This window comes from Cucumis melo, chromosome 7 (genome assembly GCF_025177605.1).
Source record: "Cucumis melo cultivar AY chromosome 7, USDA_Cmelo_AY_1.0, whole genome shotgun sequence".
NCBI lineage: Eukaryota > Viridiplantae > Streptophyta > Magnoliopsida > Cucurbitales > Cucurbitaceae > Cucumis > Cucumis melo.
Window position 1 is genome coordinate 390,381 of NC_066863.1, and position 26,330 is coordinate 416,710.

The 26,330-nt window shown below is 33.3% G+C and overlaps 4 protein-coding genes across 6 annotated transcripts; 3 read left to right on the plus strand and 1 right to left on the minus strand.

The window, feature by feature from the left end:
• The first annotated feature begins 5,503 nt into the window (after nt 1-5,503).
• Nucleotides 5,504-8,761, plus strand: LOC103493811 (G2/mitotic-specific cyclin-2). The gene is made up of 11 exons (XM_008454732.3): nt 5,504-5,856; nt 6,054-6,117; nt 6,248-6,395; nt 6,559-6,618; nt 6,719-6,917; nt 7,008-7,133; nt 7,233-7,322; nt 7,732-7,953; nt 8,033-8,131; nt 8,223-8,401; nt 8,500-8,761. The coding sequence occupies exons 2-11, from the start codon at nt 6,063-6,065 to the stop codon at nt 8,642-8,644; spliced, it is 1,323 nt and encodes a 440-aa protein (XP_008452954.2). The 5' UTR covers nt 5,504-5,856; nt 6,054-6,062; the 3' UTR covers nt 8,645-8,761.
• A 2,440-nt stretch (nt 8,762-11,201) lies between these two features.
• LOC103493809 (BTB/POZ domain-containing protein At2g30600) lies at nt 11,202-18,341 on the plus strand. Of its 3 annotated transcripts, none has more exons than XM_008454731.3 (13): nt 11,202-11,407; nt 12,316-13,209; nt 13,556-13,885; nt 14,534-14,764; nt 15,117-15,278; nt 15,810-16,022; nt 16,109-16,156; nt 16,255-16,319; nt 16,980-17,112; nt 17,206-17,280; nt 17,359-17,439; nt 17,738-17,806; nt 17,882-18,341. In XM_008454731.3, exons 2-13 carry the CDS (start codon nt 12,415-12,417, stop codon nt 18,098-18,100), a joined length of 2,421 nt encoding a protein of 806 aa, XP_008452953.2. In that variant the 5' UTR covers nt 11,202-11,407; nt 12,316-12,414; the 3' UTR covers nt 18,101-18,341. The 3 variants fall into 3 exon arrangements, with proteins under 3 accessions (XP_008452953.2, XP_008452951.2, XP_008452952.2); XM_008454729.3 differs by lacking the exon at nt 11,202-11,407 and adding an exon at nt 11,609-11,829; XM_008454730.3 differs by lacking the exon at nt 11,202-11,407 and adding an exon at nt 11,885-12,181.
• Nucleotides 18,342-18,878: 537 nt separating this feature from the next.
• LOC103493808 (small nuclear ribonucleoprotein SmD3a) lies at nt 18,879-21,247 on the minus strand. The gene is made up of 5 exons (XM_008454728.3): nt 20,982-21,247; nt 19,870-19,922; nt 19,691-19,757; nt 19,542-19,598; nt 18,879-19,338 (listed from the first exon to the last, which is right to left on the minus strand). The coding sequence occupies exons 1-5, from the start codon at nt 21,138-21,140 to the stop codon at nt 19,276-19,278; spliced, it is 399 nt and encodes a 132-aa protein (XP_008452950.1). The 5' UTR covers nt 21,141-21,247; the 3' UTR covers nt 18,879-19,275.
• A 124-nt stretch (nt 21,248-21,371) lies between these two features.
• LOC103493807 (dolichol-phosphate mannosyltransferase subunit 1) lies at nt 21,372-24,707 on the plus strand. Its single transcript, XM_008454727.3, has 8 exons — nt 21,372-21,673; nt 22,161-22,260; nt 22,351-22,384; nt 22,459-22,535; nt 23,340-23,365; nt 23,475-23,639; nt 23,722-23,836; nt 24,224-24,707. Exons 1-8 carry the CDS (start codon nt 21,567-21,569, stop codon nt 24,326-24,328), a joined length of 729 nt encoding a protein of 242 aa, XP_008452949.2. The 5' UTR covers nt 21,372-21,566; the 3' UTR covers nt 24,329-24,707.
• The last annotated feature ends 1,623 nt before the right edge of the window (nt 24,708-26,330 follow it).

A 26,330-nucleotide genomic window follows, 5' to 3' on the forward strand; every position in this document is an offset into this window, starting at 1 on the left:
GTACATGCTTTTTTTTTTTTCTAAAATAAAAAGAAAATCAAATTTTTAGAATTAATATTGAATTTATTGTTAAAGAAAAGGAAAAACAATATAAATAAATAATGGATTTTAGAACGCACGATATCTCACGGGAGAAAGTGGTGATATTTTGGGCCGTGATACAAATTTTCGCTTTCAGGTATGGGACCCGCGGGTAATGTTAGTACGTGAAATAAAAGAAAAATATTTAATTGGTGAGTTTTTTTGCGAAGAAGGGTTGAAGATAATATTGGAAAGACAATTAAAGGACGTCATAGAAGCGCGGTTCCTTATCCCCAAATTTGGTCATTTAGCGTAAATAAAACCACAGCCACGCATGCATAGGAGTGACATGGTCCACTACTATTCTTCCACGTTGCATTAACAAGGCCTTGATCTGTGTGCTCCCGTGTGAACATGGCGAGATGCTTCAATTGGGATAAGGCGGTTCATGGGCCTTGGCCCAAGCTTAGCCACAACACATGGGCCCACGACATAGCTTCTTTGTCATATTCCTTTTCTTCTTTTCTTTTCTTTTCCTTTTTTTGGGTATTTTTAGGAATTTATTTTTTTTGCTTTTTTCAAACCACACATTTTAATTGGGTGATTTAGATTCGGCTGTCCCCTCTCTCCTCATTTCCATCCAAATTAAGTCTTTTTTTTTCTTTTCTTTTGACTCAATTTCTTTGAAAAAAATGTTTATTGTATTATAATATTCTCAATATTCATTTTGACATTATTAAGTAATTATGATTTGTGGGGGTTTGGTTCCTTTTTTATTTATTTATTTTTCAATTTATTGGAAATCAACTGAAATACTTGTGGTCTTTATTGAAAAGACGAAAGGAAGTCTAAATAAAAGAGATAATACTTCGTCAATTCAAATTACAAATTAGAGTATATATTTATTTATGTGGATTTTAATTAATGTTTATTTGGTCCAAAGTCAACTAAAAAAAATGATAATATTGTTAGCAAGTTAATTTACTTTTGCGGTAACTGAAATGAACTCTTACTATTAAAAAATGTATCGAACAATTTTAATTATAAAATTATTTTTGTGTGTCCTTCTAATCTCAAAGAATTGGTTGGAGTTGAGAATTTTAGAAAATTTGTTCTATAGGTAATTTTTAGGAAAACCAAACTTAAAATTTTGAAATTCCTAATTTTATTGAAACGAGGTAGTTTGTATTGTTTTTTTTTTTTAATTGAAATTAGTGGGTGAATTACGTATATAATAAAAGATTACTAAATTAATATATACAACTTAAAGAAGTTTATGGATAAAAATGTTTTTTCTTTTGTTTGATAATCAAGTTGGTTTGCAAGAGCTATAAATAAATATCTTGCCATTACAAGGCAAAGGAATTTGATTAATGATTATATATATATACATATATAACAAAAAAAAAAAAAAAATCATTTTCCTCTCCTTCTCCTTCTCGTTTTTAATTTGAGAAAAACAACGAAGGGTGTAGAGCAAAAAAGCAATAAAATAGAGAAAGAAAATTAAGGAAGTATGAGAGATAAAAGTATATACCAATACCAATAAAGCATTGGGAAATTTTTTATTGAGCAATGATTAAAAGTTACACCTAACTACTATATTTTCCCCTTCTTTACAACCATGCACATAAACATTTTTGAAACAAAATTGAAGAAAAAATCAAATTGTCACGTGGTAATATTTTATTAGGTGTATTATAGATTACACTATCTTTCATGTATTTAAGTTATATCTAAATTTTTTTAACTTTGTTTCGTAAAATAAGGTAGTTGTTTATTCGGGTTTTTTAGTTACAAGTGATGGGATAAAGTGATTTTGTAGTTGAAGGTCCTCTAAAGATTTTGATGATGAAAATAGTGTGGAAGAGAAAAAAAAATTCAAAAAATAAATAAAGTAAAGATAAATTTTGTAACTTTATGGGCCTTTGAGATTGGGCCAGCTGGATCTTCTTATAGTAGTGAGCCCAGCCTCATCAGAAATTCACCCTCACCTTTAATTAAGTTTTAATTATAAAAGGATAAGTTGATTTTAATTATAAAACGATAAATTATTATAGATGAAAAAAAGTATTTTAAAAAACATAAAATTATTAAAAATATTTATAAAATATAGCAATATCTACCAAACTTCTTATTTAATATTTTTTATTATAATTTGTAAATAGTTTCAATATTTTGTATTTCATAACGATTAAAAAATATATTATATACAAAATATTTAGATTTTTCAATATTTTGGTACGTTCTTTTCATTTGATACCGATTTTTAAAAACAAAGAGAGACAAACTTTAGGCCGAAATACTATCGCCTTGGGTATATTTCCTATTGAAAAAACAAAATATTCATGCCAATCGAATCTTTTTGAAAAAACCAATAGTCATCTAACTTATATTTAAAAAAAAAAGTATGTTAGAGCTTTGATCACGTGCAATGGGTGAGACATCTCTAACAGAATAATGCACTCCAAATGATGGAGCAATGATCTACCACATGAACAACAAGGTTTCATTTGTTTTATAAAATTTGATTATTTGTATTAACATAAAGACTAAGTCATCCCTACACAATTTTGGTAGAAGAACCTCTCATATTAAACGACTAAACAACTCACAATGAATCGTTGATATTTAGTTGAATAATAGGAGTTCAAATTTAAGTATAAAAACTTTAGCCTCCTCTAGAGCAAGACGTTAGGGTTGCTCAAACCAAGTTGCGTAATGCATTATGAGGTTAGGGTACGTGCGGGGCGGGACGTGACATTTTTTCAACCTTATTTCCTATTGATTTTAGGAGAAGTCATCACTTATATAACATGAATCTCCGCTTCTCCAACAAATATTAAATTATAATCACATCCCATAAAGATTTTTAATAAAGTAAAACAAACACTCCAACGTAAAAACAAACTGACAATTACAAATCGATGAGAAAAAATAATTAATCCAAAACTTTACTCAATATATTTATTTAATTTCCATTTTATAATTTAAAAATCTTGTTATTTAAACAAACGAATTTGAAGGATACATCAAAATCAATATTGGTCCCCATTCCAAAATTATAATAATCTTAAGCACTAATTAGTTTGTTTAATCATAGTAATGTTTTATTCAAAGACACTGCAAAAACAACCCACAGTGTCGGCAGTTTTACCCCCAATTACTGAAGACCAAAGTTATTAGAAAAAAACATAAACAATCAATTTACTGTCTCCAATACGCAATCTCTACCGTTAGATTTATCCCCTTATAATATCCTACGGTTCGCGTCCCTTTGACTTCTGACAAAGACGGTTGACTCATCATTTAAAAGCACCCATTCACGAGAGCTGTTTGATTCCATCACGCAATAGAGAATTCGGACGTGGCAGTATATCAACGCAATCAAAACATGCCACGTGTCGATCCTCAATCGAAGCATTTCTGAGTGGTGGAGCGCAGGGCATCTTGGTGCTGACTGGACCTCCATGGGAAGTAATTTAAAAAGGATAATAATAAATAATTAACACGCCCAATAATTAATGAAAAGGAATATTTTTAAGTTTTTAATTCTTTTTATTTTATTTTATATGTTTAATATATACATACACTTATAAGATAATAAAATGTAAAAATGTTGATATTTCATCTAGTCGATGTATAAGAAGACGATTATAAAGTAGAGGACAATAACTAGTGGTGGCGAAGTTAAATAACATTCTAAAATATACGAATGCGTTGTCAGTAATAATGACATTTTATGCTGTGGGAAACGAAGGATTAACGTGGAGGTCATCTTTGGTTTTACCTTATTGTACATTTTTCAACATTTTATAAAAATACTGGAGCGACAAAGATTGGGCATACATATTTAATTTATATTTCATGTTAAGTTTAGTAAACATAAATTTAAAAATTCATAAACTAGATTATATAGAGAAGAGTATTTGAATCATAGATTTATTGGTCATTAACTTATATTTTAGATTAGTCGAGCAAACTCACATCGACAACTTTTGTAATTTATCGTTATTATTTATTATTATTATTTAGTTGGTTTAATCTTTTATGTAGAATGAAATAAGTGACATTCAATTAGTAATATAGAATTTTCCTATCATCTATATCCTTGCAAGACTCGACGTGGTAACTAAGGGTGTGTTTATGGTTCAGTTTGAGTTGTCTTTTAAAATAAAACAACAAACCAAACCAAATCATTTTTATACCTAGAATCAAATAAACAAATATTAAGCTCGATTCTTGGTTTTAAAATTCAAAGCCTATTTAGGCAAAAGTCACATGTCCAAGCTGAAAACAAATGTTCTATATATATACAAGACTTTTTATATATATATATGAATTCAAATCCAAAATTGAACCAAATCGATGTTACACTATGAATCAAAATATTTTATTCATCCCAGCTTAATTTTAATAGTTATTTTTCTTCGACCAATATTAATGTTCACCTCAACGACAACTAAGAAGACCTACATTACACGTGTAAATATAGGCCTAATTTGCCAAGATATTCTCCCTAGAAACAAAAATATGGAAATGATAGATTATTAGATATATATGTGGTGGGTGTGGTACATCCAACTTTTTCCTAAACGAGGAAGGAATAAGGAAACAAAGTAATTGGGATGCAATGTTTAAAATATCCTAAATTTATTTATACACAAATAATTTAATCACCTAAGTTTCAAATAAAAAAAATCATTTCCAAAAATAAATGTTATATAAATAAATAAAAACTACAAAAACAAATTAGCTAATTTATAAAAAATTAATTTTAAAAATAATTTAAATTGTAAAATACGAGTTAAAAATACATGAGTTAATTAAATTTTAGTTTTTGTACTTTTCGTTATTTTTAAATTTAATTTATCAAAACTAATTTTTATTGAGACGATGATAATAGAAAATAAAAGGATTTTGAAACTATTAGTAGTAAATTGGTTGGATGAACTAAATTTGTGAACTAAAATTGAATATTTAAAATGTAAGGTCAAAATGGTATTTATACATTTTAAAGTAGAGTTGGCGTTCAATTTTATAATTCAATTAAACAATATTATTTAAATAATGAAAGAAGTAAAAGAAGAAAAAAGAAATATTTTGACCAATTTAATTATATTAAAGTTAGTTAAATTTAAAATACCCACAAAGAGGTTTGATCTTTTTTTTTTCTTTTCCTAAGAATTAAGAGAATTAATTAAAAAAAAAAAAAAAAACTGAAACAATTGAATGATGGGTTAATTAGGTGAGGAGAAATTATTATTGGGATGAGAAAAAAGATGAACGTTAAGGGAATGGAAAAAGACGGTTTTAGCCTTGAAAAAGGATTTTGGAAGTGAACGGGAAGAAATTTTGAAAGCACATGGAGAGGTAACCGTTGAGGAGCGCAGAGAACCACGCGACTTTTCATCAAAGAGATCCAACGGCAATGATTCACTAGCCGTTAGATTTAAATTTTTTCGTAGCAGGACCATGTGCGGACATATATCCGCTGTTTACGTCTCTATTTCGCTTATGCAGTTTGGAATTTGGATTTTCATTCTCTCTTTCTTATTTTTCTCATCTGTTCTTTTACCTTCTTTTGTACTAAAAACCACGACCAGAGAGAGAGAGAGAGAGAGGGAGAAGAGCGCCACCGATCCACTTCCTGGACTGTGAGAAGCGGCGGCGTATTGGCGGAGAGAGATCGCTCCGGCTACTGATGGAAGTTTTCCGAAGTTGTCTCTCTCTCGTTTGTTTGAAAGTGGGAGCACCGGCTGGCACTCATTAGGGACTGTAACCTTTTTGATCAAAAGTCTGAAAGGAATTTTTTGGAGTTCTTGATTTTAGAAGGTTGGTTTTTGCGATTCACGATCTGGGTATAGCGCTTCTTGATGGAATCTTCTCTCGTTCTTTTGAAGTTTGAATTTTTTTCCCTCCATAGCTTGAAAGACTAGTTCGTATTCTTTGACTGTAATGTTCGATCTTCTTTGACTGGCTGTGGATATGGCGATTTGATTGTGAAATCTTGTGGGGGTTACGATCTGTAGGTGAAGGAAATGGCTGGATCGGATGAGAACAACCCTGGAGTGATCGGACGGGAAAATCTCCATGGTAATTGAATTAGAAATGGACTTTTTTTAGGTGTTTCTTCAAAATGGGGATTTCTATTTGATTTGAAATTAGTTTTCCCTCAAGGCCTGTAATGGAAATGATTTTTTTTTTCTCTGGATGAATTTTAAAGGGAATTTACGAATTGGTGGCGGTGGCGGTGGCAAATTCGTGGTGGGGATGGGTCAAAACCGCAGAGCTTTGAGCAGCATTAATGGAAATGTTGCAGCAGCACCTCCTGCCCCTCATCCCTGTGCCGTCCTGAAAAGAGGCTTAACAGAGTAATGATCTTTTAATCTGTTTGGTTCTTAAGAAAATCCAGGACAATGAAAATCCCCATGGCATCTTTTGTTTCTTTCTTGCTTTAATCGATGACCCGAGTGCTTATCTCTTGTTTCTTTCTGTGTTTCAACTCTAGATCTTACGTTTGTTCTTAATTCTCAGAACTGAAGTTTTCCTCAACAATAAAGACCCTCCGATTCCAATTCATCGACCCATCACTCGGTCAGTAAACCAGCCTCATAAATAGCCTTTGTGTGTGATAATTGTCTGCAATTTCAATCACAGCTTCTTGATCTGCATTTTGTTTTCTTGTTTGTTTTAGGAAGTTTGCAGCTCAGCTGGCCAATAAGCACCAACCACCTGTGCCTGAGATAGATAAAAAACCACTGCAATCTGCTGTAACTCGAAAGGAGTCTTCAGATCACCACACCACCATAGAGGAAGATGATTCCATGGGTGAATCAGCAGTTCCAATGTTTGTTCAACACACAGAAGCAATGTTGGACGAAATTGACAGAATGGTAATGATTTGAAACCTTTTCATTTCGTATCACAACTCACTCATTCTTTCCTTGAACTGTGTCATTGACATGCATTTAAGTAATCTACAGGAGGAGGTGGAAATGGAAGATATAGAAGAAGAACCAGTCATTGACATAGACAGCCGCGATAAAAGTGATCAACTAGCTGTTGTGGAGTACATTGATGACTTGTATGCTTACTATAGGAAATCCGAGGTAAAGAGCGAAGAATCTTCCAGACAAGTCTAAAACATAAAGCTCATGTTCTTGTTCTTTCAGGGTCTTTCTATCTAATTAAAATGTTCCTCTTGACAGGTTTCTGGCTGTGTCTCACCAAACTACATGGCTCAGCAAGCAGATATCAACGAGAGGATGAGAGGGATTCTCATTGACTGGCTAATTGAGGTTAGTTTAGTAGTGAGGTAGCAAGGCAATTGAAAATGCAACTATAAGGAAAAGATAACGGTATGTAGTAAGGGACATCATCTCTATTGCTACAAGACACCTTGAGTGAAGCCAAATGTCAAAAACGATCAATCTCGTATGACTATAGAGATACGGCGTGTTTTGTTGTCCTAAACATAGGGAAATAACGATGCAATATTTGTGATGATTTATAAGAATGAAGTCCATATGGACTCTCATTTGTTCTTGAACTAATATTAGTCAATACTTGTTGATCACCGCTCAGTGAGGCTTGTGTTAATTTACCACAAACACTTCCACAAGTGAGAGAGTGTTTATATTATATGAACATGAACTCCATTTCATTATGAAGGAACTAACAAAGCAGAACATGATGATTGCTTCAAAGGTACACTACAAATTTGAGCTGATGGAGGAGACATTGTACTTAACAGTCAACCTGATCGACAGATTCTTGGCGGTTCACTCAGTTGTGAGAAAGAAACTCCAGCTTGTTGGAGTGACAGCCATGCTTATTGCCTGCAAGTATGAAGAGGTTTCTGTTCCTGTTGTGGATGATCTTATTCTCATATCTGACAAGGCCTACAGCCGGAAAGAAGTTCTTGACATGGTTGGTTTTCTTTCTTCTTTTGATGTCATGCAGAATTCTGAATACAAGGGATATGATTTTATTGAATGGTTTTTTGCAGGAGAAGTTGATGATCAATACTTTACAGTTCAATCTGTCTGTTCCAACTCCTTATGTCTTCATGAGGAGGTTTCTCAAAGCTGCACAATCTGATAGAGAGGTAAGAAAAAACAGCAGAATGAAGCCACAACATAAATACAACAACTTAGGTTACATTTTGATGTTTTGTCATTTCCCTTTTTTTTACTTAGCTGGACCTCCTCTCCTTCTTCATGGTGGAGCTCTGTCTAGTAGAATATGAAATGCTGAAGTATAGACCTTCATTAATGGCTGCTGCTGCAGTCTTCACTGCTCAATGCACATTGAATGGCTTCAAAGAATGGAGCAAAACCAGTGAGTGGCACACTGGGTATTCACAAGAACAACTTCTGTAAGTAGAGAAAGATGTTTGTGTGGTGTGTTTGTTGTATCTTATTAAATATTACAATGGGATGGATTTATATAAAGAATGGGGTTTGTGGTTTTTAGGGAATGTTCAAAGCTGATGGTGGGGTTTCATAAGAAAGCAGGGACGGGGAAATTGACAGGAGTTCACAGGAAGTATTGCACATCAAAGTTTGGATATGCTGCTAGAAGTGAGCCAGCAAGCTTTCTATTGGAAGAAAGGTTGTGATATCTTTTGATTTTGTGAATATATGAATGAAAGGAACAAGAAAAAAAAATCTTTTTTTTTTTTAGTGTGTCAAGAATAATTGAGTTTTTCTTTTTTATAATTGGGCTGCTAACCTTTTTGCTTGATGATATTCCCTTTTTGGGTTGGGGGGAAATGGGATGTTGTTGTAGAAAGAGCAACACAAGTTGCCCCTGCCTTCTTTATTTTCCTTCTGAATGATAATTCTAATTTGGACACACAAAAAAAAAAAAAAAAAAAAATCATTTTTCTCCATTTTTGTGTCTTGTGATATGTTCTTTAAAGTAAATTAAAATTGTAACATTTATCTTGAATTTAAAAGGTGGATCTCATTTAGAAAGTGAGTTTAACTTAGTACTCCATCCTCAAATTTGTTATATCGAAAAGAATGGCTAAATTATATAAAATGTATCTCAACTTTGATGTGTATGTATACAAAAATACTTCTAAACTTTTTTAATAGTTTCAAAAATGCCTTCAAACTTTCAAAAAATGTTAGAAAACGCCATTACTGTTTGGGAAAGAACGGTTAAAGTTTTACTTCAAGAATATCTTAACTATTGAAAATTTTCATAAATACTTTTAAACAACTAAAAATATATTTTTATTAATCCAATTTTTATACTAAATTTCCTTCCCCTCAAAATTAAAGCCATAATTTTAAGTTAAAAAATTAATTGTGGATATTTGATATTTTAACATTTCCATAGGGTTGAATAGAAATGGTGTATCGGATGAATCACACAAGAAAATGATACTAATATAACTAACAGTCGTGTTTACTAATTTGAAAATAATAAAAATATTTATTTATTAGTTTAAAATTATTTTTGAACTTGTTGTTTTTTATAATTTTTGATAAATATCAATCAAAATCAAAATTTATGTATAATTAAAATTTCTATATATCAATCAATATTAATATTTTTGACCGTCGTTAAACATAAAATTTGATATAATCTCATGTAAGTTTAAAAAAAATCCTTAAAACATATTAAAACAATAACTAGTCAAATAAAAAAAATTCACACTTATATCTATCATACTATTATTGTATGTTAATAATCAAGTACAATTTTTTATTTGACAATTAATTGCATGTATAACCATTGAGATTGACTACGTTAGTAATTTATTATTGTGTGTTAATAGTCAAATTAAACTTAAAAATTTGATCTTAATTTTAGTTAGTGAGAAAATGGATCTAAAATTTGAATCAATGAGAGTATTTCTTAACCTTAAGGCCGAACGTATTTTTGAAACAGAACTTTGCCCGTTTGAGTGAGAATATTTTTGAATCACTTTCGAAAGTTTAAAGATATTTTTGACAATAGACATCAAAGTTGAAAGATATTTTTGTAATTTAGTTTAAAACATTTATTTGAGATTCAAAACTTAGGTAAGTTTTTATTATAGTTCGACAATCATGTGGAAATTACAAAAATTAGTACGGACAATTATCTCTATTTTTATTTTAACTTTTAAAAAATGGTCTATCGTAGACATTTGATAAATAACGATCAATTTTGTACTCATTGCTATTATTCAAGATTCATTTCCCTTTCATTAAAGTAATACTAAAACAATCAAGTGATAAAAATACTTAACTTTGCCTATCTTAATCAAATGTAAATGAACGTTTTACGGTAATTAGAACATCATGATTATTATGCACAATAATAATTGTGTTGACTTCAAACAATATTGAACATTGATGACAATATCAATATTGATTAGATATTTTATTTTTATTAATATGGGGATGCGACGAATATTGTTTAAATAGAAAAACAAATTCAAAGTAATATTTTATTCTCATGTTTGCTACCTATTTATAGAAAAAGATTACTAACCAAAAGTATTTATAAAAGATATATGATTGTCGAGTTGATCCAATCTTAATTTTTGTAGATATGAATGAATACGTTGATCCCATTCTCATAGTCATATCAATAAAGTGTTTAAACTTTCTTTTTCCCCCAAATAGTTATCAAAAGCTAACGACAAACAAAAGATAATCATGAAAAATTTAGAATTACATACCAAAAATATTAAAGGACAAATATCGATCTATAGCTCTAAACCCTACAGATTGTATCAATTTTAAGGTTAAACTAATAATTGTATCGATTTAAATATTGAACTCTAAAAATTGTATCAATTTAAATTTGAAACTAATAGTTATATCAATGTAGACTCTGAATTTTCATAAATATATTAATTGAAACCTCCAACTTCCATATATGTATCATTAATTTAAACATTTAACTTTCGTAAGTAAATCGAAGTAAAACGTAATGAAAAGTCTAAATTGATATATTTGTATGGTATCTAAATCAATATATTTAGAGCTTAAGATGATATAGTTACGAGTTTGACGTTTAAATCGATAAAATTATTAGTTTAGAGTTTAATTATAATTAAAGAAAAAGTAAAATAAAATTTAACTATTAAAATTAAGATCGAACGTCGGAAAATGACCCAGACGAAAAAAACAAGAGAGATCGATTTCGAAAAATTTCAATTTAAGTATTAAACCGATATGATGGATTGTTTCTAAATTATGTGGTTTAACACTTTTCTAAACCAACCAGAGTTGATGATCATCCCATGAATTTTGGGATCACGTCTGATGGTTTGATTTTACATATATGTATATGTGTGTATATATAAATAAATATAGCGAGGGTTGATTCTCTGTGGAAAGTGAAAAATCGAAGGGAAAGTTTTGGAGCACTGTAATCGGTAAGAAAGACAAAGATCTATGCTATGTTAATCATGATTGTGAATTTTTGTTTGAAAACGAAATGACGAATCGAGTTTCTGGATAATCGATTTCGTTCATCCTGTCGTTTAGTCGAGTAGATTAGCTCTGCCACGCACTTTGATGTCGGTTTTAATATATTTTGCCCTTTCTGTGGATAATTGGAAAGAAAACAGAAGAAAGTTCCAAAAATATATCCATCAGTTCTCTCATGTCATCAATCAAAACAAGCCGTCCATGTCGCAAGTTGTGCAAATATCTGGATCAAGTAATGGTCCTCATTTCGTGCTGTGTTTAGATTTATACTTGTAGGGGTGAAACTCCATTAAATACTAATGGCGCCAACCCAATACCTGCGATGAGAATCGATCGATTTGTTTCAATATGATCCAAAAATTTTGAGGTGGGTTTTGCGTTTGCCCTTTATTTTCTTACTAAATTTATGTTGGAGATTGAATCTCTTTTTCGAGATTTTCCAGTGGAGTGATTTTAACGTTTTCTGCATCTATTTGTCGTATGTTCTCGGGAAATCTATGCGAACAAAACCTCCGTTTGTTAGTGGTGTTGCTGTTTGTTGTGGGTTCAGATTCTTGGACCAGTTGGGTTCTTCTAGCAATTTCTAGATATCCTGTGATTGAGATATTTGAATAGTTGTAGGTCTTTGTTTTTGTCCTCTAAGATTGTCATGGATAATGGGGGTACCTGTAGAAAAAATCTGGTTCACAATCCATCTCCACCGATTTTCTCACTGGCTAGTATGTTCTTATTTACTGATTGGAGCTTATTTTTTTTCTTCCAACTAGGAGTGCTTTTAAGCAGTTCTTATATCCCGCATATTCATTTCTGTCTATATCCTCCACTCAAACTGCGACAGTGTGTTTCTTACCAGGTAGACAAGTTTGCCATCCATATAATTATTTGAGGTTCCTATCAATTCAACTGTTCTTCGTGCTCTGGGGAGTGGATATTCCAATATTCTTGAGGTCTGATGATGGATAAGAAGGAGAAGAACTCCATCACGGTGGCTCCTTTTGAGTGTGCTTGGCTCAAGGATTTAAGATTTCGGGAAGCAGGACGGGGGTGTGTGGCTTTTGAAGCTTCCGCTCACAACGATGTCACACTCGTGTTCCGAGAGAACGTGGGGAGTCAACATTACCATTACAAACGAGATATGAGTCCTCATTATACGGTTATAATAGGTAGTCACCGAAATCGACGTCTAAGAATTATAGCCGATGGGAGAACTGTTGTTGATGAAGAGGGTGTTGCTCTTTGCAGTTCCTCAGCATTTCAAAGCTATTGGATCAGTGTCTATGATGGTTTGATCAGCATTGGGAAGGGAAGATACCCTTTTCAGAATATGGTCTTCCAATGGCTTGATACAAATCCAAACTGCAGCGTTCAATATATTGGGCTTAGTAGCTGGGATAAACATGTGGGATATAGAAATGTTAACGTTTTGCCACTGACGCAGGATCATATTTCCTTGTGGAAGCATGTGGATAATGGTGATGAAGGCGAGGACGATGTGGAATTGGAGTTTGAAGATGAATACAAAGATTACAAGAACTGGGGCCTCGAACATTTTCTTGAAAATTGGGATTTATCAGATATACTTTTCTGTGTTGATTCTGGAGAAACACTTGTGCCTGCTCATAAAGCTATCTTATTTGCTTCGGGAAACTTTCCCTCGAATTTGTCGCAAGTTGTCGTGCAGCTACATGGAGTATCATATCCAGTTCTCCATGCTCTTCTCCAATATGTTTACACAGGTCAAACTGAGGTAATTTCTCCGATCATATGTTTTTTCTATATATATATCCTCTTTGCTACTTTTGGTTGAATGCATAATTATTTGTCAGATTATGACCATGGCTTGTTGTCTTTTGACATCATACAGATAACTTTGACATGAAAACTTTCCGCTCCTATCTCTTTCTGCCCCTTTTTATTTTGTGTCTTGACCATTTCCTTTTTGCCTAATGTGTTCGGTTTAAATTGATTCTAGATCTACTCTGATATTCTGTTAAGCTGCACCAAAAGTAGGCAATTTTGAATCTCATCACAGATACAACTAAATTACTATCATGTTTAATAGATTGACGATCAATGCTTCTTATTTACTATAGATTCTGGAGTCTCAACTTGGTTCCTTGAGGGATTTAGCCTTACAACTTGAAGTGATAGTGTTAGTGAACCAGTGTGATGACATGATGGGACAGTTAAAACTGAACAAAAAGTTGTTGGACTCGGGCAATAGGGTGGAATTATCATATCCAAGGACTCAACCCCATTGTACTACAGTATTCCCCTCCGGGCTTCCACTAAACGTACAGAGGCTCAAACAATTACAATGTACTGGCGAGTTCAGTGATGTGTCCATCTATATACAAGGTCATGGGTTTGTTGCCCACGTGCACAAAATCATTCTTAGCTTATGGAGCATGCCATTTGAAAGGGTGAGCAATCGATACTGCATCTCATCTAATGCAATTAGGTTATTGTTATTATTATTACTTTGTTATTGTCTTTGTTTATTATTTCTTTTGGGTATGTTGAGCACAACGTTTCTTGTTGTGAAAAACAGTAAACAAAATCCTCAAAGCAAAGTTATTGGAGGCCACATTCCTGTATAGTTTTTTTCTCAATCACATAGTTATGCATCTTTTAGTTTGCGTTCTTCTCTCTATTGATAGGACTTTCAAGATTTTTTATGTTCCATGATAAAAAATGCTCCTTGATACTTGGTATGCTTATACCATTAATTTTTTTTTGGGAAACTTCTGTGATTACACAACTTTGTTTAATAGTGGACTGCGGAGTAAGAACTGATAATTGAAATGCAACTTGAAAGGTTTGGCTTGTAATTTATAATGGAGACAGAAAAACAAATTAGAGATTCTGTGCAATATTTGCTTAGGTATGATAGCACCTCTTCTGTTGTTTGATACCGAGTTTCCTATAGTTGATACCTACTGTGCCTTCATATATGGGTCAGGATGCTTTCAACTAGAATTTGCTGTCTCTGTATACTTTTTGTCTCAGGTTAGTGTATATATGTTTTTTCTTCTTATGTTTAAAATTCTATTCTGGTGGTACGTGGGCAGATGTTTACCAATGGAATGAGTGAAACAGCGTCCTCTGAGGTTTATATTAGGGATGTATCACCAGAAGCTTTTCAAACCATGCTCAAGTTCATGTATAGTGGAGAATTGAGTAAAGATAGTACAATGGAATCTGATGTCTTGTTACTTCAACTACTATTTTTAGCTGATCAATTTGGTGTCTCTCTTCTTCATCAAGAATGCTGCAAAATACTTCTAGAATGCCTTTCGGAGGTAGTGTGGTAATCCTTATCTTGTACACTTGTTAAGAGGATGTATTTAATTCTTTTGTTAATTTTTTTGTGGATTGTTCATTATTTCTTATTGTACTTGTATGACTGGAAGATAAAGGGAGGATCGTCATGCGGTTTCGGGGTTCTGAGAACAAAAGAAGAGAATCATTTTATGTAATGAATTATAGAAGTATTGATATTGTACATATTATATGCAGGGATGGAGTCTCCTAGTGGAAGATGGTCATACATCAAGATTTTTTGTTTATGCACAAGTTTAATGGACGAGGAAGCAGACAATTTTGGGAAAGTTGGACTTTGCTTCCGAAGCTAACTGTTGAACTTTGTTGCAGGATTCAGTATGTTCCATCCTTCAAGTTGTTTCATCAATTCCATGCTGTAAGCTCATTGAAGAAACTTGTGAGAGGAAGTTCTCAATGCACTTTGATTATTGTACGACTGCGAACATTGAATTTGTTATGTTAGATGAGTCAACTTTCCGCAAAATCCTTCAGGTATGGGCTCACGTTTTCTACTGCTTTCTTTTACGGGTACTAATGGTTAAGAATTTTAGGACAAGTATTTATTGCTAAGTTGGAGTATCTTCTATCATAAAGCTACTCTGAAACAACTCTAGGTTTAGTGGAAGAGGGATTTGGCTTTTAATTAAAATTTATGGATGCAGTGATGGTGGTTACTTTGGGTAATTAGATCAATAGAAGTGCTTCAACTGAACTATTAGCTATCTAGTTTTAGAAATGACATCATAAAACCTCTTGTTAAATCGACATCCCCACATTTCCCCTGCTTTAAAGTATTTTCTACTTGAAGCTGTTGCTGTGAAGCCATCAAGACTTTTGTAATTGATAGTTGCTTTGCTTTCTCTATTGAGAAGGTTATTTATGTGGGACCATTTCTTTGCCCTGATAATGTAGTAACACTCTTATGAAAATCATATATGATCAAGAAAGGAAGACCTGTGGAAAACTATGTCTGTTTAGATATTTTTGGACGTTTATCATCATTAGGTGAAGTGCTTCTTGCAGTGCCCTGATTTGACAGTGACGTCTGAGGAAAAAGTACTCAATGCAATCTTAATGTGGGGTTTAGAAGCAAGTGAATTATGTGGGTGGATGGCTGTAGATGAGCTTATAACATTTTCAACCCCTGAAATCCTTTTTGGTGAGAGACTTCAATCAGTTCAGGATTTGCTTTCTCTCGTGCGATTTCCATTACTCCCATATGACTTGTTGAAGAAGGTATGCATGTCGCAGTTAAAAGATTTCCTGGCTTGTGATTAAAATACAAACTTTCTCACTCTTGGTTTCATATGATTATCATACAGTTGCAGAACAGTAGCATTAGCAGGAAGATTCGTACCTTTAAGAATCTTGTGAGTGAATCATTTCCTTTGGTGTAAATAAGAGATGATATGATAAAATTGATGCTTCAATACCTTACCATTTCCTTCTGTTGAACCTTATTTATCAGGTGAAGGAGGCTATCGACTTTGTGAAACTTGAACCATCAAGCCTAGAGGACAAGAAGAAGAACAAGTAATGTGCTTTTTCATTTTTTACTGCTTATTCTATTTTTATGATCGTAATTTCATATTTCATCATCATAAATTTTAGGAGATTATTATATCTGATGTGTAAGATGGAAAGGAAATAACGTTATGTTAGTGAGATCTAGTTGAATATGTTCACTGCCTCCTTATAAGTCGTTGAAAGAGATATTTTATGCAAAGGCTCTGTTACATTTTTCTAACGAGACTAAATCATAGGAAGTGGAAGTTTAAGGATCGAACATTACAGGAACTAAATTACTGGGAACCGAACACATGTTTCAGCCTAATTAGTAATATCTGATGGGGTTATTTTATTTTTTCATGAGACTGCCTTTTCGGATAAATTTCTTGATTTCACCTCGTTGGAAATACTTAGATGTAAAATTTTCAAATCTGCTTGATATTTGGTGATCCGAGTAGGCACACGTACCATTTAAACTGTTTTTGTTATAACTTCTGTTAGCAAGTTGTCAAATAGAGTGTTCATTTGAGCATATGGAATTTATAGTTTTTTCCAAGCTAGCACGTTCCTTTATAAATAAATAGATAATTCAAGTTGCGTTAGAATATAGACCTTTTTACTTTGCAAGTGGCTTGGCCAGAGGTATTGTATCAAGTTTTCATGTTGGACTATTTGTATTTGCAGTGTGAGATTTCAACATAGACGGTCTAGTTATAAGGAGCTGCAGTACATTTGTGATGGGGACAGCAATGGAGTTCTATTCTTTGCCGGTACATCATATGGAGAGCACCAGTGGGTTAATCCCATTCTTTCAAAGGTAGGTTCTCAAGCTTCTAGACGTTCTTGTTTCAGCGCTTCTCAGTTTTGGTAAATTCATCGCTGAACTTTTTGTTCTTCTTTTACTTTTTAGAAAATTACTATTACAACAAGCAGTCCACCTTCAAGATATACAGATCCAAAGGTTCTGGTCTCGAGAACTTACCAGGTAATGAAACTTCTGTGCGAAACATCTTTTCATACCAATGGAGAGTGCTCTGTTAATCCGGTTGGTTGTGCTTTTTAGGGAACTTCCTTTGCGGGCCTTCGCGTGGAAGATGGGAAAACTTGTTCATGGTGGATGGTAGATATTGGCGAAGATCATCAGGTTTTTCTCTTTTTTCTGTAGCACTATCGATTTAGTAAAATTAAAGCATGGATTTCAACTTGTTGCATTAGACATAGAAAACAAAAACCGTACTTCTAGGCTTTTTGGAGTGGGCGGACAGAAGAATTGTAAACCATCTTGTAGCTTTTGGGCTTGAGAGTCGGTCAATTTTTTTTTGAAACAATCCGTTTATAATCCTTATGAAACAAGGGTATTCAAGTGATGAGCTCTACTGCAACCGTCACTTGCTTTGTTCTTAAGTTATAGCCTCATCAAATGGTATTTCTTTTGGACGCAGCTGATGTGCAATTATTACACATTAAGACAAGATGGGTCAAGGGCATTCATCAGATACTGGAATCTTCAGGTAAAAGCTCATCTCTCTTTTTCTCTCTATCCTTACTCTCTTTTTGCAAACTTGTCATTACGTGCATTTGTTTAGGGGTCATTGGACGGGAAAACTTGGACAAACTTGCGAGTACATGAGAACGATCAGACGGTCTGCAAACCTGGTCAGTTTGCATCATGGCCAGTAACTGGACCAAACGCTTTACTTCCATTTAGATTCTTCCGTGTTCTTCTCACAGCCCCAACAACTGATGCTTCGAATCCGTGGAACTTGTGCATTTGCTTTCTGGAACTTTATGGCTACTTCCTCTAGATTCCTGTATTTGTAAATTATCGTGCCACCCCTTTCCTTTCGAGCTGTAAATTATGCGGGCAGATGATGCTTACTGTTTCAGAATAAAAATGTTTTGAGGTTTTTGTAAGCATTGTCTAGGGCAATGCTACTTTAAGATGAAATCTTCAGGAATAAAGGGTTTTCAGATGTATGTTAATGTATGGAAATACTGCAATATGTTTGGATACGAAGAAGTAAACGATTTTTCAGTTTTTTCTTCTCCTTTTGCCTTTTTATATTTCTTTAGTGAAACTCAAAGTGGAATTAAACCTAGCCAGTTTATTTGCTTTGCCCCTTTCTGTTTTTGTGAACAGTGAGCAATCTTATATACCATGTTGCTCATATACCCATCGGGAATATAAGGGAATAAAGGTGTTGCCAAAAAGCATAGTGTGAACATTGACATCGTTGTCGATTTTCCTGATCAGATGTATTTGTATAAACTTCAATAACGTGAGAGTATTAATCAGTGAATATTTAAACAGTTAATTGGCAAATTTGAATTAATTACAATCAAATTTTGAAGTCAATTGACAAAACAAGCGATAGACAATTGGCAATTATCTGGTAAAATTATATTGGTACAAATATACGAAAAATATGCATGGTTTCCTTTCAAAAGAAAATTTTAGTTTGAAAAAAGAACTAAATTTTCAAACTAAGACTTGTGTTTTGAATACAAAAAGGGCGATGATTGTGAGGGTGGAACCTTGTTCTGAAGAAGGTAATACCGAACCAAGTAAATTGTAAGCAGATGTTAAAAACAACTTCAGTGTAGGCAGTCTCATAATCATAGCTCAACCCATAACATACAGCCAACGGTAGAAGTAGAATAAATGGCACAAAGACATTACTCCTATGGTGATAAGATGCAAAGAACGTCCAATACATACATGGCAAAGATGAACAAGAAGGGTAAAGGAAAGTTTGATCTCAACAAAAAAAAAAAAAATTGGGCTGAAGTAAATAGTTGATTATCAAGTTGGTGATATTATGGTCAATCGCCCATTTTCAACAAAATGAACAATTGCATATAGCCCTCTTCAATGTTGATGATGTCAATACCCGGAACTAGTAAAAACTTGATGGTCGATGTTCCAATGACTTTCTAGGGTTTGAACTAAGGATATAACAAACTATATTCATGGTTTTCATCACCTTCTGCCAGATGGTGGAGCACCCCGACCAGGTGCACTTCCACGGCCAGCCGCTTGAGCCTAGGAAAGAGAGGATATTCTTGTCAATTTTTGGAAATCGATAAATGAACAAAATTTTCTGTGACACACTCAGTTTTTGCTTGTAATATGACATCAACCAGACATTTTAAACACATGCACAAAGCACACTGATTACAAAATGATTCAAAATGGGTCCAGGAAATAAACAACAGATGTACAAAAATAAGATGCAAAGGACTTACTTTAGCTCGCATAGCAACAGCCCGGCCCCTGCCAACACCAAGTGAGGCGCCTTTACCCTTCAAGATCCAGAAAGCATGGGTTAGGAAAAAGAAAACACAAACAAAGATTCCATCTGAATTAAAATTCATAGGTATTGAGTTGAAAATACTTTAATTCTAGCATCAAGACGCTTGAACATTGGAGCATTCTTCAGCATGTCTGGTATGACCATAAACCTATCATGTATGAACGTATGTCAGCATGCCAACCAAATCCTAAAAGAAACCCCTTGAATAAGAAATAATAAAATAATTGGATAATCTATAATAAAGGAGATGGTACAGATACCTGACTTTGCTGCCTCGGATGAAAACATGCTCAAGTTGTGAAACCTTACCATCCTACAAAAGAAAACCCATAAAGTAAATCCGGAGAACATAACTCTCAATTATACACACACAAGCAAAGGGTTAAAAAACTCAGAGACGTTGAGCAATAACTATAACATAAGCAAAACACCAATAGTTTAAACAAGGGAGATCAGTTAATGAAAACGATGATATATCTCAACATTTTATAGAAAATGTTTTCTTTCTAATTAATATGAATCCATGATGATGCCAATCTCTCAAATTCAACTTGGTGATTGTGCATCGCATAGCAAGAAAGTTGCAGTTAAACGGTGCACTCAGGGAGAATCAATGTGCATAATTAACATTTGTCCCTATAGTTGATTTAATCAATTCCTTTTGCAATCAAGAATGTGGCATTTTGGTTTACATAGAGAGGAAGCTGGGTACTCAGTTGTAGAGATCTCCTTTTCACATACTGTCCCAGATTCATTTGGGAGATTCAGAATAACCAGAAGCAACAAAACCTACGAAGCCAGGCCCAGAAGTTAAAAGATACAAAAAAGCCATCTCCTGTCAAAATGTTAAAAACCTTTAGGAAGCCTGCGCCAACTAGGGCCGTGGTGCTCAGGACTGGACATTGTGGGAAATCAGACAATTGATTTCCCATTTTCAGTCTCATTAGACCCCAGCTTTATTGTGGAACATAGATATCAGGTTTGTGAGGTTTAAATGCAATTGTTGTTCCTTTTATATGTTGGAACTAACGACATGGGGAGCATTTTCTATTCTCGGAAATTTTCTGCCGTTCGAACGATGCTACTTTCATTTCCTACACATATTTTGTATTAAAATTAAAAACAAGACAAAGAAAACGAGGGATCACGGCATTTGAAGCTACAAATTTTTGGAAACTACACCAAGTTAGGTTTAATACAAAATTCAAAAAGAACTTGAACTATATATTGAAGTAGGCAGCTTTAGAAAGAAAGAAGCAGAACGTACGAGATGAACTAAAGCCAAAACTAACAAACGTAAAGAGTCGACTAACAGACAGAAATTGCACAAAGGAATGATGAACAACAAAAAAACATAAAAAAAGAGAGGAACCTTAGCAGTGTAGGTGATGTTTTCGAGCTGGCAGTTCCAGTTATCCTCGCACTCGATCATACTTCCTCTGTAAAGCTCACCGCTTTTAAGCTCCACCGATACAACGTGGCCCGCGGCCTCATGGAGTAGCTTCACTGGAATTCCCAAGCTCCTACTCATGGCTACTCCCTGCAATTGACAAATCTGAAACCTCAAATCTCAAATCTCCCTCTAAAACCCTAACGCCCTCTCACCTTCTCTTTAACCTTTAGAACTTGCGAAATGCAGCGCCAAGTCTACTTAAAAACGACGTCGTTTTACTGCTTTTATTTCCTACCTTCTTTGACCTAAACGACGTCGTTGCACCATTTATTTATTTAAAATGAAAGCCCACGGCCCAATTCTCATGAATAAGGCCCACTGAAACTACTACGACTTGTGTTCGTCGGCGTCTTCGTCTCTTCAGCGTGCATCGCTGCCCCCGCCCAGAATCTAGAGGGAGCAAATCGAAACTGCCGTCGATCACTTTCCAGTTGATTTCGAGATTGTTGATCATACGACTTCCTGGTTTAAGAGTCTTCTCTAAGCATTTACGTAATCGAATTCATGGCGGAGCCGGAGAAGGAGAGGAATAAGTACAGTTTGATTGTCCCAACCTACAACGAGCGCCTCAATATTGCTCTCCTCGTCTACCTCATTTTCAAGCACCTCCCGTACGTATTCCTTTCTCTGTTTTCAATTGTATCCATCTATCGATCATTTGTTATATTCTTGTTACGAGACTCTCTGGAATGCTGTAATCAGATTTTCCAAATGAGGCTTCGTTTGTATAAAATTGTAATTCAGTTAATTTAGATTAAATCAGGATTCGCTTCGGTTTCAATTTATTCAGCTTTTACAGTGAGGATTTACCTTTATGAGATCGATCTTGTTCTTGAGGCCGAGGAGGATTCTTCTGTGAGATTATTGTTTGCAGATTTCATACTTGTGTTTTTAGGATTGAATTATCATTTTGTTTGTGCTGTTGTATTGAGTTAACCTAGAGTGTTCAATTCTACTCTTTTCTGTTTATTTTTACAATATTGGAATGGAAGTTGAAATAGCAACGGATTACTCATGCATCCTTTTATTGTTCACCGTCCAATTTTAAGAAGAGGAAATTGGAAATGATGATGCATGGTATTTTCTTTCTGGTATCAGGGATGTTGATTTTGAAATAATTGTTGTTGATGATGGAAGTCCTGATGGTACTCAAGAAGTTGTGAAACAGTTGCAAGGGGTATATGGTGAAGATCGGATCGTAAGTTCTTTGTGCTGTGCATGGTTTCTGGATTTGTTGCAGCACAGTGTACTCTTTAGCTTATTTTGTTTATTTGTTTTTCCAATGCAGCTATTGAGAGCCAGACCTAGGAAGCTTGGATTAGGTATGTTGTACGATTACTTCTTTTGAAAATTCAACAGATCTCATTACCGATGATTGATGAATAACTAATCTCAGGAACGGCTTACTGTCATGGTCTCAAGCATGCAACTGGTAATTTTGTTGTTATAATGGATGCTGACTTATCTCACCATGTAAGTGTTTTAGGAGTTCTGGAAACTTCTGAAAAGAATATTCTAGCATTGGATTTGGGGTTTGTAATGTTTCCATGGGTTCCAATCTGCATTATCATGCCTATTTCCACGATGTCATTATCTTCATATTTTATTAGTTGACATCTAAGTTTCTTTTATAATTTAACAATAAAATGGCATGAATAAGACGTACGTAAACTTCCTCGTCTTTGTTTGATGCTTAACTAAAGGTTCTGTTTAAAATTATGGCTCTAATGTATGGAAGAACAGTAGATAAGAATACTTATAATTGCTGAATGTCGTATAGTAGGAACACATGATTCTAGTTTCATTGCTCTAACAAATTGGCTCTGTTATAAGTTTTAGAGGGGAATGAGGATGTTCTAACATAAAAGATTGAGTGACAAGAAAAGAATGTGGTCATATAATTTGTGTTGGGTTTCTATTCAAAAACTTTTGGAATGTTGGGACAAGAAATCCGGATTTCTTTTGATCATGCAGATGTTTGACTGAATCTAGGTTTTTGCTTTGCTTATATGGACGCTAGGAAGTAAAGACCGTTAATCATATGTTTTTGCTTCTGAATTTCACCACTTGAGCATGTAATTGGATAATACTATCCAAACTTCTACTTTCTTCAAGCCTGTCTTCATTTCTGAAACTCAATTTGCAAACTTCCATGCGCATGTTTACTGGAGTTCTAATTTTTCCCTTCTCCATTTTTCTCTTCGGTAGCTTTCTTATGATCCTTTGTCCATGGAATAACTTTGTCTTTTTATTTCCTTTTGCGCCTTGTTTTTGCAGCCAAAATATTTATCCAGCTTCATTCAGTAAGACTGACTTCTTTCAATTACTTTCCTTCAATTCCTTAACTCAACATCAAAAAAATTAAACTCTTAATATTAACGACCACTTATTTTGCCTTTTTTTCTTTTTCAGGAAACAGTTACAAACTGGTGCCGATATAGTTACAGGAACCCGATATGTGAAAGGTGGCGGTGTACATGGATGGAATCTTATGCGAAAACTAACAAGTAGAGGAGCTAATGTTCTTGCACAAACACTTTTGTGGCCTGGTGTATCAGATTTAACTGGATCTTTTCGGTAATTATCAGTTTTCTTTTCAATTTATGAATTGAATCAATCGTTCCTAATTCTTGATGAATGATTTATTCTTATGCTGTAGGCTCTACAAGAAATCAGTGCTTGAAGATATCATTACTTCAGTTGTTAGCAAGGGATACGTCTTCCAAATGGAGATGATTGTTCGAGCTACAAGAAATGGTTATCACATTGAAGAGGTAGAGTTGGGACCTGTGACAATGTAACTGTTGTTTTACAATATTTCCCCCCCTTCATTTCTGCCTATCACGGGATCTTGAACACCTTAGATAAATGTTTGAATATATATATATATATATATATATGGTCAAATCTTTTTTTTTTTTCTTTTGGAAAATTTTTAAGTGCATCTCGAGTAGCACCCATCTTTATGCATCCCACCAAATAGTCAAATCATAATTTTTTCTTGACAATTACTCTTAACTTTTTCCTTCAACATTTTAATCCATTTTATTATGTGTGATGGAAGTGGGATGCACAAAGATAGATGAATTTTGGGATGTGCTGAAGTATTACTCTTTCTTCCGTTGTTCTCGAGATAATTTGTGTTTCATTGTGGCCTACAGGTTCCAATTACGTTTGTTGATAGAGTGTTTGGAACTTCCAAGCTTGGAGGATCTGAAATTGTAGAGTATTTGAAAGGTCTATTGTACCTTCTAGTCACCACATGATCAGACATTAAACAGTGAATTTGATTGATTGGCAGGTGAACTTCTTGTTTGATTTCAACCCTTTGCCAATTTCTGATTTAAAGTACCCACCACCACCCCCAGGCTTTTTTGTGTGTAAATTTGAGATTGATTTCTTAGGAAATATTTTCATAACTATTAGTTTTCCCCCTAATTTCCCTTCAAATAGCAAATGTCATAGATTGATTTTGATTATGGTAGCTAGCATTATCATAGCTCAGGTATTGGATTCCCCCACCCCCCGTGTCATTTACTTCCTCTCAATATCAATTGTACAACATCTCATTTACAAACATAGGTGATTGGTATATGTAATAAAAGTTCAATTTACGTAATACTTAAACAATTTACGTTCACAAAATTTATTTAATTCAATTCATGTCTTTCTGAAAAAAAAGTATAATAAAAAAATTATTGAAAAGTCATTTTCGGTTAGAAAAATATATTATTAAATTTTTCTAATAATATATGTGAAGGTGGCGCTAAAATCCGGTAAAAAAATATTTCTCCATACAAATATCAATGAAAAGAAAACACAATTTAAAGTAACAAATAAAGAGGGTGGATTATCCAACGAGTCTAAACCTTAAGGTAATATTTAGTAATCCGATCAATCCAACATAACTCAACAACTTAAATTTTGAATGCTTTTTATTTCTACTTTGAATGAATTTGAATATAGACTTAGATTTTACATAAACTTAGGTCTCATGTATTTGAGGGCAACACTTGGACTTTACTTGTTGTTTGTTTGATCATAAATTTTAAAAAATTTGATCTAACATATTTAGGTCCTTTATACAAGTAAGAGTCTAAATTATGAAGAAAAAAAGCAATCAATAGAATTCAATTTTTGAGTTGGATTAGATTGAATTATCGGATTATTATTCTTTTATTTTTTAAATTATTTTTTTATTAACTTAAAATATTTAAATTTGTCTGCAAAATGTAATTACACAAGCGGAATTGTCATAAATAACAACTAAAATTTCATAAAACTTAAACGTTAAACATCAAAATTCAACGTGTCTATTACAAACTTTATAACAAAATGTATGAATTATAATATTTATAAATTATGATATATATGTATATTAATCATATTATGAATTTGGGTTGGGCTATAGGCCAACTCGAATTTTTAAAAATCTAATCCAACTGAACAAGAAAATAAAAACATAAAAAGGTTCATTCCAACCCAATCTAAAATAAAAACTAACGATATGGTTTTATTTTTAAGCTTAATGATAGAAAATGGTTTTATTTTTAATTTCAATGATACACATACATATGCATATAAATACATATTTTTGTAAATGTAAATAACTTTTTTTGCTTTTATAGTTTTATTTATTTATATATAAACCGTAATATATACTTATAGATGAAAAGAGAGCAATTTAGAGTTAAAAGTAAAGAGGGTGATTTCTGTAGATATCTCTCTCTACTTTCTTCGCCGTCTGCAACTTCTCCCAAATATTTTTCCATTTCGATTACGGTGAGCTTTTCTTTCTTTCTCTCAAATTTAATTATCTTGCCTTCTGTTTCGATTTCCATAAGCTTTCCTATGACTGGAATGGATTGAGTTAGGAAAATAAGAGGATTCAAACTTTAGAACTAATCACATTATTTACCAAAATAATTGTATTTGGGAACTAATTACATTATTTACCAAAATAATTGTATTTGGGATTAACCATAATTGTATTTGGGATTAAGACAAATGTCCCCAATTAGACAAATTGGACAATTTTAATGTCAATATGACAATTTTATCATATTTAATTGAACCAAAAAATAAATTTAATTTAGTCCAGCACAGACTCTATAAATAAAGGAGTTCTCTTCATTTGTGGGGTTGAAAATTTTTGTCTAGAGAAAATTTTCTCAAAAACACTCCCAACTTTCCTCACTCGCTTCCTCAAAAATACTCCCAACTCCTCGCTCGCTTCCTCAAATCAAGGTAAGTCTCAAGAGATTTTCT